The sequence below is a fragment of the Grampus griseus genome (assembly GCF_964374135.1).
Source record: "Grampus griseus genome assembly, chromosome: 1".
NCBI lineage: Eukaryota > Metazoa > Chordata > Mammalia > Artiodactyla > Delphinidae > Grampus > Grampus griseus.
Window position 1 is genome coordinate 79,639,143 of NC_139017.1, and position 12,018 is coordinate 79,651,160.

At 40.4% G+C, this 12,018-nt stretch overlaps 2 protein-coding genes across 3 annotated transcripts in view; one reads left to right on the forward strand and one right to left on the reverse strand.

The window, feature by feature from the left end:
• Nucleotides 1-7,704, reverse strand: part of WDR3 (WD repeat domain 3) — a 37,777-nt gene extending 30,073 nt beyond the window's left edge. The window contains exons 1-4 of one of the 2 annotated variants that reach the window (XM_082671503.1): nucleotides 7,612-7,704; nucleotides 3,928-4,135; nucleotides 2,708-2,917; nucleotides 295-413 (exon numbers count right to left, since the gene is read on the reverse strand). In XM_082671503.1, coding sequence (XP_082527629.1) covers nucleotides 295-413; nucleotides 2,708-2,917; nucleotides 3,928-4,098 — 500 coding nt within the window. In that variant the 5' untranslated portion in view covers nucleotides 4,099-4,135; nucleotides 7,612-7,704. Of the gene's footprint in view, nucleotides 1-294; nucleotides 414-2,707; nucleotides 2,918-3,927; nucleotides 4,136-7,276; nucleotides 7,589-7,611 lie in introns of those variants that run through there. The other variant, XM_082671504.1, reaches the window with a different exon arrangement.
• Nucleotides 7,705-7,820: 116 nt separating this feature from the next.
• The window catches only part of GDAP2 (ganglioside induced differentiation associated protein 2), a 70,855-nt gene continuing 66,657 nt past the window's right edge, over nucleotides 7,821-12,018 (forward strand). Inside the window, exon 1 of the mRNA XM_082662193.1 lies at nucleotides 7,821-7,944. The gene's annotated coding sequence lies outside the window, so the exon portion shown is untranslated. The remainder of the gene's footprint in view (nucleotides 7,945-12,018) is intronic.

A 12,018-nucleotide genomic window follows, 5' to 3' on the forward strand; every position in this document is an offset into this window, starting at 1 on the left:
AGTTAAGGAATTATGGAAAAGCTGGTATCAGGGGAAAATAATGACAAATCAGAAAAGGGAATTAAAAAATGCTATAAATAACTCTGAACAGCATCTATGACACTGTTTGGGAAGGGAGGGGAGGGGAAGGGAGGGGAAGAGAGAGGAAAAGCAGCGAGAAGAGGAAACTAGCACATGAGCTTGAGTACTCTAGTGCAGAGATACGAGTAAGGAATGAAACAAATTCCCTCTTTGAAAACCTCTCCAATGAATTCACCTAGAGAAAAATGGAAACGAAACTTATTATTTCTTTACCTAGTAACTAGCAGATTCTTGTCTCGTAGAAACAATGCTTGTGTAACAGCGTCCTTGTGCCCCTTTAGACGGTAGAGGCCACTTTCATTGATCACATCCCACACGATAGTATCTGTGTCCTAAAGGAATCAAATACAGAAGAATTTTCTTTACCACATAAGGCCTAACTTGACAAACAATATTTTTATTACAAAGTTGATATGTAGTCCTTATAGAAAATTTGGAAAACATACAGAAAAGCACAGAGGAACCAAACACCAGTTGATTTCACCATCCAGATATAACCACCACAGATATTTTGTTGTATACTATTCTAGTCTTTATGTATACATACATGTTAACTGAGATCATGCTATTCCTATCACTGTATAACTCTCCTCCTTTTTCTCATTTAATATACTTCCATGTCTTTCCACACTGTTCTCATTTTTACTGGTCACATAATAACCAACCTTAAGGATATACCATAATTTACTTTAAATTTTTTCTATTTCAGCCATTTAAGCAGTTTCCAATTTTCTGCTATCATAGATATGTGGAAATGAACATTCTTGTACCTCTATCTTTGTACATATCTCTGATCAGAATAAAAACTAAAAAGGGAAATTCTTGGGTTAAAAGGTATTTCTATCTTAAGTCTGCAATTCAGGGTGATCTCCAGAAAGGCTACACCAATCTAAAGGTCCACCAAGGATATGTATGACAATGCCAGTTTTCCCATCCCTTCATCTCTGGATATTATCAGTTGCTCAAAAAACAGTGCCAGTTTCAAAAGTTGAAAGGCTGTCTCAATGTTTATTTGATTTGCATTTCTGAATACCAATGAGAAATTCTGTACATGCTCTATGGTGATTACTGGCCATTCTGCACCTCCTTTGAACTGCCAAGTCATGTCTTTCATCTTCCTTTGGGTCTTATTTTTCACTTGTTTCTTGGTTATTAAGACACATTAATCCTTCCCTTTCATAGTGGAACTATTAAATACTTTCCCTTTTTCATTGTCCTTTAACTTTATTTTTTCCAGTTTTATTGAAAAAATAATTGATGTACATCATTGTATAAGTTTAAGGCATACGGCATGACAGTTTAATTTACATATATTGTGAAATGATTACCATAATAGGTTCAGCTAACACCCATCTCCTCATATAGATATAATAAAAAGAAAAAAAGGAAAAATAATTTCTCCTTGGGATGAGAACTCTTAGGATTTACTCTTGACAACTTCTTTATAGTGTTTAAATGCACAAATGTTTTAAATATTCAAATATCAAGCGTTCAAATTTATCAGTCTTTTCCTTTATAATTTCTTTCCTTGCTGATATGCTTGAAGTCTTTTTCTACCTTGATATGAATAAATATTTATTTATATATCTTCTAGTTTACTTAAAATATCATGGTTTAATATTTAAGTCTTTAATCTGTGACTCTTTGGTACACAGCATGAGGTAAAGTTTTAACTTTAAATTTCCCCCCAAACAGTTATCCAACTGTTTAAGTCCTGTTTCATAAGTAATCCATCATTTATCTACTCATCAAAAATGTCATCTTTAAAATATATCAAGTGGATTTGTTTCTTGGATTCCCATTTGGTTACAGTAATCTGACTATTTTGTATTAATGTCAGGTTAATATAACACATTATAAGTTATAACTTCATAATGCATTTTAATATCTGAAACTTCTTAAATCTAACCCTGAAAAAAGAAATCTGAAACCCTTTTATTTTTTCCCAAAATTCTGCTATTTATTATTCATTTGTTTTTTCAATATGTTCTTTTAAATCATTTGGTCATATTCTAAAAAAATAACAAAAAGACCTTTGGGATATTTAAATTGCTTTATCTGTATAAACTAATTAGAACATACGAGCGTCTTTTCAACACTTTGTCTTGCCATTCAAGAACATGGTTTGTGTCTCTATTCACTCAAGTCTTCTGTTACATTCCTTAGTAAAGTTTCACAGTATTTTTGTGTCCATTACTTAACATACTTTTGTAAATGGAATCATTTACATTCTATTTTCTGATGACTGAGATATAGGAAAGCTACCGATTTTACCAAAACGAATGGCCAAGAATCATCATTTTGACTCTCCTTTTCCAATTTGTTTTGTTCCCCCCAACTTGTGTACTGTTTTGGGTAGCATATCCACAATGATGTTACATAGTAACTATCATGGGCATCCTCATCTTGTTCCTGTATTTAATAGTCTTTTATCAGTGAATCTGACAGGAAACAAAATGAACCACCCAATTCATATCCACCCTTCTCACTCTATTCTACCATCTATGCTATTTTGTACACCGAGTGCCCACTGTTTCACGCAACAATGTTTGTGAATAACCTGCTTCAGCAGTAGCCTTACACTCCTTTCTAGATTAAAGTCCGGGCACCTAATTCAAGGTCTCACCTTGGACCCAGATGCCAGCCTGCCTCCTAGCTGATCATACTTCAAGGAAGTGATTGCTGCTTTGTGTCCATTGAAGGTCACATTTCCTTCCCCACTCAGGAGACTGAAGATTCGGATAGACCCATCCTCATAACCAACAGCTAAGTGCAGCCCATCTGGGGAGGGGCACAAGAAAGTGACTTCGTGTTTAAGCCCCTGAAGGATGAGAATCTGAAATAATAAGAATTAAAAACAATGTAGAGGAGTTAAGCATGTCATCAAGGAAAAAGTGTGGGAATAATCAGGCACAGTAAAATTAAGAGCATCAATAACTCCAAATCGCTCTTATGAATAATAATGAGTCTCCGGACTCTATCTCAAGTTCTTTAATATAGAAATTATTATTTGTACAGGGTAATGAAACATTCAAGAAAAGGTAAAGCTATACTATACTACTTCTCCAAAGCTCTATATTAGCATAATACATGCCAAAATTTCCCAGGCAATGGAATAAATTACTAAGTCCTTATTCTATGTCAACACCAAATGATTTTCCATAAAGGGTTATAAACACATCCTTGATTTAACTGAGCCCCATCCCAGAAACCAACCTGCATGGCACTGGAGTGCTACAGTGATGTATCCCCAAGGGACTCTGGGGGACACTAAGTATCAAAGTATTAACCTCTTGGAGGTCACAAAGTGAGTGGACAAGATCAAAATGCCTGTATTTTGTTTGGCAGAAGTGGTAGGCTTGGGAATTCAGAGTCATACAAGATATCAAAGGCTAGTTTAACAACCGTTGGGCCTCATCTGCATAAGTAAGAAAAAGATTCAGTCAACATAGCAATATTCCTTTTAAATGCTTAATATTCTGTAACTAGTTGTGAGGGCAAGTAGAAGAACTTGAAAAATGGAGAACTGGTAAAGCAGAGAAAAACAAACATGTTGGGAATAATGATTACAAATAATTACCTGTAAATATCACTACAAATAAATACCCAAGAGGTAAGCTCTTTTGGTTGTGGTTTATCAGAATATAGTATAGAAGAGCACAATAGAATGTGATACTTGGCTATCTAGACCCAAAGGAAAAAAAAAATTTCTAGAGGCACACACATAAAAAAAAAAAAAATCTGTGCATGACAAAGTCTGTGCATGACAAAGCAGAGCTCTCCCACTTCTGCCTCCACCCTCAAATACCCATAAATCAATATCAATCTAGGTGATTTCTCGCATACCTTCTCTCCTTTCCTTAAGTCCCAGATGAAAACATGTTCACAGGCTGGTACTGCCACATAGCGTCCTTTTTCACCACGAAGTGTCACAAAGACAATATTACCCTTCTGGCTGCCAATAAGGCCAAAGACTGCACTGGCAACATAGCGTAGGTACTGCCTGGTGAGCCCCATGTTCTAACATCTGATACCACAAGTGAGGCAGCTGCACCTGCAAACAAAGAAAACTGAGTTCTTGGGTTCTGCTAGGCTGGCAAACACCGACTGCATATCGTGTAGTTAAAAGTACATGACCTGTGGTTGCTTAATCTTCATTTACTTTGAATATATTACTGACATAAAATACCCAGACACCTCCATTTTTTATTCACTGCTGACTCAATGTGTAATCTCTCACTTAAGTTTCGGATTGGTCACACTGTCATGGCCACCTCACAAATTCTGACATGTAGCCCCAATGCAGCTTAACAATTTGCTTCTGCCCATTCAACTATCATCAAAGTTTTTACATGGAGACGGACAGCCTGAGACTGAAAATATTTATTGGTGAGCATTTATTGTAAACCTACTAATAATGAGACAGGCACTGATCTAGACGCTAGAGATATGGTGTTGAGTAAAACAAAATCCCTGATCTTGTGGCACTTACCTTCGAGCACAGTGGCTCTCAAACTCCAGAATGTATCTAAATCACCCAAGGGATTATGAAAACAAATTGCTGGGAACCACCTACACCGCACATCCCCAGAGCCTATTTCTGATTCAGTAGGTCTGGGGTGGGACCCAAGATTTTTCATTTCTAACAAGTTCTCAAGTGATGCTGCTGCTGCGGTTCCCCGCTTTGAGAACTACTGTAGCTAATACGTGCAGGTATGCCCTGGATTTCCAAAGCAGGGCAGTCACCTGCCCTTGGCACACTGTTTTTCAAAGTTGCCATAGTTCTTGTGTAACCGAGCAGGACACTACAGGGGCTTCCCAGGTCAGGCACCACCGCCACCCCCCACCCCTCGCCCCCCACCCCCGCCACACCATGTCCTCCACCTGCCTCCCGTTAATAGAAAACCTTTAGCCTCCTAAGCCTTCCCTGAGTTCCAAAGAGCAAATGTAATCAGAGAAGTGAGAAAATGCAGAAACAAAGGAATCAAGCAAGACAAAATAAAAATAGTTTTAGCCATTAAACAAAATCAAGGATCTTTAGGTTCCTCGTCAAGGGCTATGGAGATAATATTTTGAACCATATCATTGAGCTGTTTTGCAGATACTGAAACCCCAACCAGGTGGAAGACGTTAACTGAATGCTGACCACCAGCAGGTAGACTCCAGGCCAGTTGGAACTAGAAGGTTGATGGTGTTGACTCCCAATTACCTCACCACCAACCAATCAGAAGAATGCCCACCAGCTGATCACATGCCCCACCCCCTCTCCCTCACCTTGACTTTAAAAACCTTTCCCTGAAAGCCAGTGTGGGGGAGGGGTGTCTTCTCAGCATTAGCTGCACTTAGCATTAGTGCACTTTCCTTCACCACAACCCGGTGTCAGTAGACTGGCTTGACTGCCCACAGCGGGGCGGGCCCAGCTTTGGTTTTAACAACTGCACTAAATCAAATTCACTGAAAACACTTGGTTACCATAAGAGACAACTGGTGAAGGAGATAAATTAAGCTTGTCTGCTCTTAATATGGAAATGTGAAAGGTATTCCCCCAAACACCGGTGCAACTTAAAAAACACAAGAATACTAAACAGAAGTTACAGCCTTCTTCTGGAGCTGTTTTTGTTTGTTGTTGTTGTTGGTTCAGTTTGTTTGGTTTAACGCTACAGGGTCTCTTTCTATTACAACCTGATGTTTTAGTCTACTTTAACAGGAAAATATTCAATGCCTGTACTAATACTTTCTTTTAATGACCACTTACAGGCCTCATTTTTCTTCTCCTAGGAACCAACATAAAGCCAGTTAAAAATGAAGGGAAGATAATATTAACATGGCAAAAACGCTCTTCACCTGGGCCACTTGATCAATTCTTTACCAATTCATCTTACTCCTCTGGCCCCAGCCCCTTAACTGTAATTGTTGTTCATGGTAGTCTTCCGCCGTCTACCACAGTATTTTCCTTGGAGACTTCATACAGCATGCCTAGGCCCAGGGACCCACCACATCCCTACTTCCAGTCTGGCCTACATACCTGAATACTAACTATACAGCTCCAAGAGCTTATTAGACATCCCCATCCGAACACCTTGCAGTATCACATTTAACGTGTATAAAACCAAACCTACCTTGCTTCCTGAACCCTACTCATTTTTTTCTGAGTCTAAAACACACAGCTCTCCAAGCCATTCAGGCTCAAAACCTTGTAGTAACCTTTGGCTCATTAGTATTATTTAAACAGCCAATACTGAAAGAGTGCTTACTATATGGTAACTGATACATTAAAATATATATAACTGAGTAAACATACGCAGTTAATTTCATATTTATTAATTGGATTGATCATAATTAATTGAATTAAGTGGGTTAATACATGTAAAGTGCTTAAAAGGATCCTTCACAGTTACCTTGCAAGATTGGTACTATTCTTATCCCTATTTTACAGACAAGGAAACTAGACACAGAGACAGGAAATAGCTAGCTGAAAGTCATTCAGCTGGTTTTAAGTGCCAAAGCCAGATTACAAACCAAACTCCAAAATTTCCTCTTTTAACCACTAAACTATTTCTCTTTGCCTCCGTCTTCTCTTTTGTCAGAAACTTCTACCTGTTTCTCTGAAGGAGGATCCTTTTCTCTTTCCACTACTTTCTGTTCCAGCTCTTTATCACTGGGTTCCTGCACTATGTAGCACCTCCACCTCCATGTTTTTCATTCATTTCTTTTAAAAGTCATTAATACTACCTGACTAATCTTTTCAAACGCACTAATCCTACCCCAAAACCCTTTAAGAGCTAAACAGTGTGCAGTTCGCAAGCACTCAACCTATCTATTCCTCTTTAGTTCTCGCATAAACTTTTCTGTCGGGCTAGCTGGTTTCCCTCTTTGTCCTGTCACCTGCCTTCTTCAAACTGTTCCTCCCACTTAGAATAACATGCATTCGCCCGTCTACCTAAGTGTTACCCTCTGAGGCCCACTTCCTTTGGGGCTAGTCCAATGCTCAAAGCCTTTTCCATTGCCTCAGAACTTCAACGATCTTCCATACATCTTGGTACTGGTCACTTGTGTCTCACATGCATGTTGTGTATATGACGCTTTTCGGAGAGAGCTCACGCCCTAACCTTCCTCTATGCCCCTGCTTCTTAACCCACAGCCCCCGAAAACATGCTTCTATGATGCGCTGAAAGGCTGGACCGCCGGAACAGACCTGTCAGATGTCCCTAAACCAATTCTTCACTCAGGAGAGGGTGAAGTGGGGGTTCCGCACACCCACCACGCTGCCAGACCATCCTCAGGCGAGCCCTGCTGGCGCCGGGTGAACTAGCTCAACACGGCACGCGCCAGCTTCGGGTGTCCGCGGCCGGCTTCCCAGGGACGGCGGTGGGGCTCCCGCAGTGGCCCAGGTGCCCCTCCACCCTCGAGACCGGCCCCAAATCCCCCTGCCTCGCCCGCTGCTGGCACCAGGAAGGCCTCAGCCAGGACCAAACAAACCCGAGGAGCGAAGCAAAAAGCGTTCGGCCGCCGCGCGCCTACGGTACCTACCTGGGCCTCCACGAGGCTCCGGGCTGATTGGACCCGCCCGTCGAACCCACCCCTTCCGGGTCCGCTCGAGGAGCCTCTTCCGCCCGACGTTCCCTTTGCCTTCTGGGGGAAATGACGTAAGAGCTGGGCTCTGATTGGTGAGCTCCGGCCGGGAGCGGAAGGCGGTGTTTCGCCTGCCCGGGCTCCTGCGGCTGCTTTTTCCAGCCTCCTGCGACTTTGGCTGCTTTACCCGCCGAGCTCCTGGCAAGGCTTGTCCGGGGATGCCGCTCGGCCGCTTTCCACGAGGAACTTAACCCGCTGTGCCTGCCTCCCGGATGGGCCCGCCGGAATGCTGTGAGAGGCGGGACAGAGGCCGGGAAGGAAGGCGCGGCGGAGCGGGCCGGGGGCGCGGCGGGGGGCGCACGGGACTCGGCCAGGGCTGGGGGTGCGGGCATAGAGGGCTGGTTTTGTCAGTTCTCCGCAAAAATGAGCCTGGCACTCCCCCCTCCGCTGTTGGTCTGATTCTTCTCGCCCGAGGCGCTGTCGGGGAGAAGTTACCCACCAGAAGATAGAGGATAGGCAGACCCAGGCACAAGGGACAGTGGTGCTCTAGCCCCTGGGGAGGCGCGCGTCCTGGGGTGCAGGAGTCGAGTTTGTGTGGTCGCTCGTGTGGATTGGGTGTTTCACGGACCGAGAGCTGCTCGAATCAGGGCTGGGTAGGCGCTGAGCCCAGGATGCTGAGTTGTCTGGATCTCCGCAGTCCCTGGAGTGACATTGGTCTGGCTTTTGGTTTCCGCTCCTTGGTCGCCGGAGGGGGAAGTGACCAGGGCTGACTCCTCCTTGCTTGGTAATTGAGGCTTTAGGTGCTCTGTCACCAAGTGGGAATTAGCTTTTCTTTCTTGCAGTTTTGTCCGATTTTATTCTTGGGCTGCATAAAAGTGTTTAGAAAGGAGTTCTGATGTCTGTAGCTGTGGAAGATTAAAGCTAACATATAGGTATATAAAAGAAATAAGTCTGTGCCTTCAAGATAGCTGCAGCCAGCTTAGAAAATAGAGTTTTATCTATATTACCTGATTTTCTTCAGGCGTTTCTTGAGTTTTTAAGACATGTTCACCTAGTCTGCCGTATGATAAGAGTAGAGAATGGATATGATCAGGCTGTAAATAGATGTAACAGTGTAGGTGTTTGAAACAAGCCTCCGGTGGGTTGGATGAATGAGAAAGGAGGAAATTGTGGCAACAGACTTACTTCAGATAAGTTTGATGGGGAAGGGAGCGTTTAGGTGAACGTGTATGGCTAATATACGAAAAAATGTGTATATATATGAGGAAAAAACGTGCTTTAGTACATAGTCTAGATTCCATCTCGGTGACACCCCTTGTATTACCTGATTCTAAGAAAGTTATTTTACAGCTGTATAAACTGTAGATAACTACTGTCAATACTAAATCATTTTATTTGTAGACATGAAAATTCTACATGTCTTTTAGAGGTTGAGTGGAAGTTTTGCCTCACGTACATTCATTTCAGTATTCCTGATCTATTAATGAGCCCAATTTTGGGACTCCCTTTATCAACCATCTGGCTGGTTCCTTTGTGAGTTAAATAAAATCTTGAACCATGTTCACTTCTGTATTAGAATGAGTCATGATTTTATCTTTAAAAAATTAATTTAACATTATTAAATATTATGGGAAAGGACAATCACAAATGGAAAAAATAATTTTGTTTTATTTATTATTATTATGTTTTGGCCGCATCGCGCGGATTACCGGATCTTAGTTCCCTGACTGGGGATCGAACCTGCGCCCTCTCCAGTCCTAACCACTGGACTGCCAGGGAATTCCCAGAAAAAATAATTTTAATGAAAGTTGTTGTAAGCATCTTCGATTGAGTGCTAAGATAATGCATCTTATAACTTCCCAATGCACTACTTCAAGAGCATAACCTTAGTTTCTTAAGTTTCGGAATTGCTAAATGTATTAATTTTATAATTGAAACATAGTAAAGTTCTTTTTACTTTTTGGATTCAAAACTTTAACAATAAGTTGTGCCAGTAAAAGCGTTTCAAAGGTGATGATATATCAATAAATAATAGTTAAATTGAGTTCCTGAGAAAGAACCTACCACGTGACAGTCTGTCAGAGCGTAAATAACAACACGGCGTTACTGCAAAACTAGAGAAACACTGACAGTCACGACACAGCACAGCAGACCCAGAACCTGCCACTCACACACATGTAAACCAGTACACAGGAATCATCTTCTTCAGTTTAGACATTGATAGATGAAACATAGTAAAGTTCTTTTAATATGAAGGTGGTACTACTAACTCACCATTAGAGAGAGCATGTGTTTGGCTGGTTTTGAATAATGGTGTTAAATTTGACCTGGGCTATTAACACAACTTAGAAATCTTTTTGTTATACTGTATTTATTGTTGACATATTTGACTGCTTCCATTTGTTTTTCCATCTAAGTAACTTTCTAAAAAGAAAAAGTCATTCTTTCTATTTGCATAGAATGATTCTTAAATATAATAGATTTGGTGTTGGGATAGAGGTATTGTGCGGAAATATCTAAGTACCTTGAAGTTTAAAATATTGAAATACAAAGACATAAAGAATGGTAAACCTATAATTTATACAAAAACAATGAAATAGAGCTGGTAATGAGTGGAGGTCAAAAGCATGGACCAGCTCTCTTTGTACTTTTATCCAGGCCTATCTAATCAATGTAAGCATTTTGAAGAATAAGAAAACAGATTTAAAGTTCTTTTGTCTTTTAAATGATATCATTTTCTCTTTATTCAGACAAAAAATCAGAATTTTTTGAGACAGTGATCCAAGACGTTCTGCCTGATTCTGCCCTGTCTTGAACAATAAAAGTCTAATCCCTCTAACCAATCCAATTAATCATATAAAGCACTATTTGGAGGACTTCTTAAACTAAAAGATGACAAGATTTTGAGAAAAAAAAGATGAGCTACAGTGTAATAAGAACTGTTATATACTCATTACTAATTTGAATTGTAAAAGATACATAGTGGGTTCTCTTTATCCTCATCTAGGGAGGTACTGAAGATAGCCCTTAAGATAGTATGGCTAAGGAAATAGATCTGATTCTGCAATCATCTGTTTGTTACATGTAAACTTTGAGATCCTGGGACGTAAATGTCTTGCTTCAGGAGCATTTTTACTAAGGTTTTGTGTTTGCTTATGAACCTGTTCAAAATACAGGACTGATCAATTGATTTTCAGTGGAAAGTCCCGCTCCTCTTTAATGTTATCCAAAATTCTGGCTAAAGCTGTAGATTATTGTAGCCTTCCCCTCCTCCTTTCCTTACCCGAGCACTCTGTATTCTATCACTGGGATTCCTAATTTGAGTCTGGGAAACCCCTCAGATTTTTTTCCAGACCTGTGCTTGTATGAGCTCATGTAGTCACAATTTGGGTGATGAAAAGGTCTTTATATTTCATGTAAATTCTCCAAGGGGTCTGTGACTCCAAGAATGTTAAGAACCACTGTTCCTTAAGGATCAGGGATCAGATTTTCCTGCCTAGCTTGGCTTTGCTGCTCCATTTGCTTTATTGCCAAGGTGTGTGTGTTGGGGGAGGGGGAGATTTAAATCTCTTTTTGATGAGAAAAATACATTTCTGTTTAGAGATGGAGCTGAAAAAGAATTCATTGTTAAATGCCATGACACTTTCATATAATGCCATTAAATTTGCTCTACAGTAAGAGCTCTGAACATTACCTATTACTCATTTAACACTCAGTATCTTGTGTGTCACAATGACTTTTAAGATCTTGGAAGAAGATCCAACAAACTATACTGACAAGATGTGGTTGGACATATAGGAGAACCACCAGAGTGTACTGTCAAAGAAGATAATAGAGTTTCAGGGAGGGAATAATCAATAGTGGATGCAGCTAAAATTTGATTAGCTCTTAGACTTGACATTTGGAGAATTATTGTTGACCTTGAAAAAGCAGTTTTAGTATTGTTATAGAGATGGAAGCAGAACTGCAGTGGGTTGAATAAATGGAGGAAAAGGAAGTAGAGCTGCGAAACAGATTACTCTTAAAGTTAAATGGTGAAAAGAGGAGTTTGTTGGTATTCTGAAGAAATGGGGTAGGGAAAAAATTTGAGAGTAAGAGACTCAGGGGAAGGAGAGATCAGGTGTAGTGAAGGGATACTTGATGTTATTACATTCTCTTAGAGGAAAGCTAGTCAGGTGCAGTAAAATGCTTAAATGAAGGTGATTTGGCAGGCTTAAAAGTGTGGAATATACCCAAAAATCACTTGGAAGTTGGAAAGAGTGAGTGAAGATAGAGACAGTTTGAGTTGGAGAGAAGTTAAGATAATTTCAACAATGACTTCTCTTTTCTCAGAGCATCAGGAAAAGAAGGAAGGCAATGTGATAT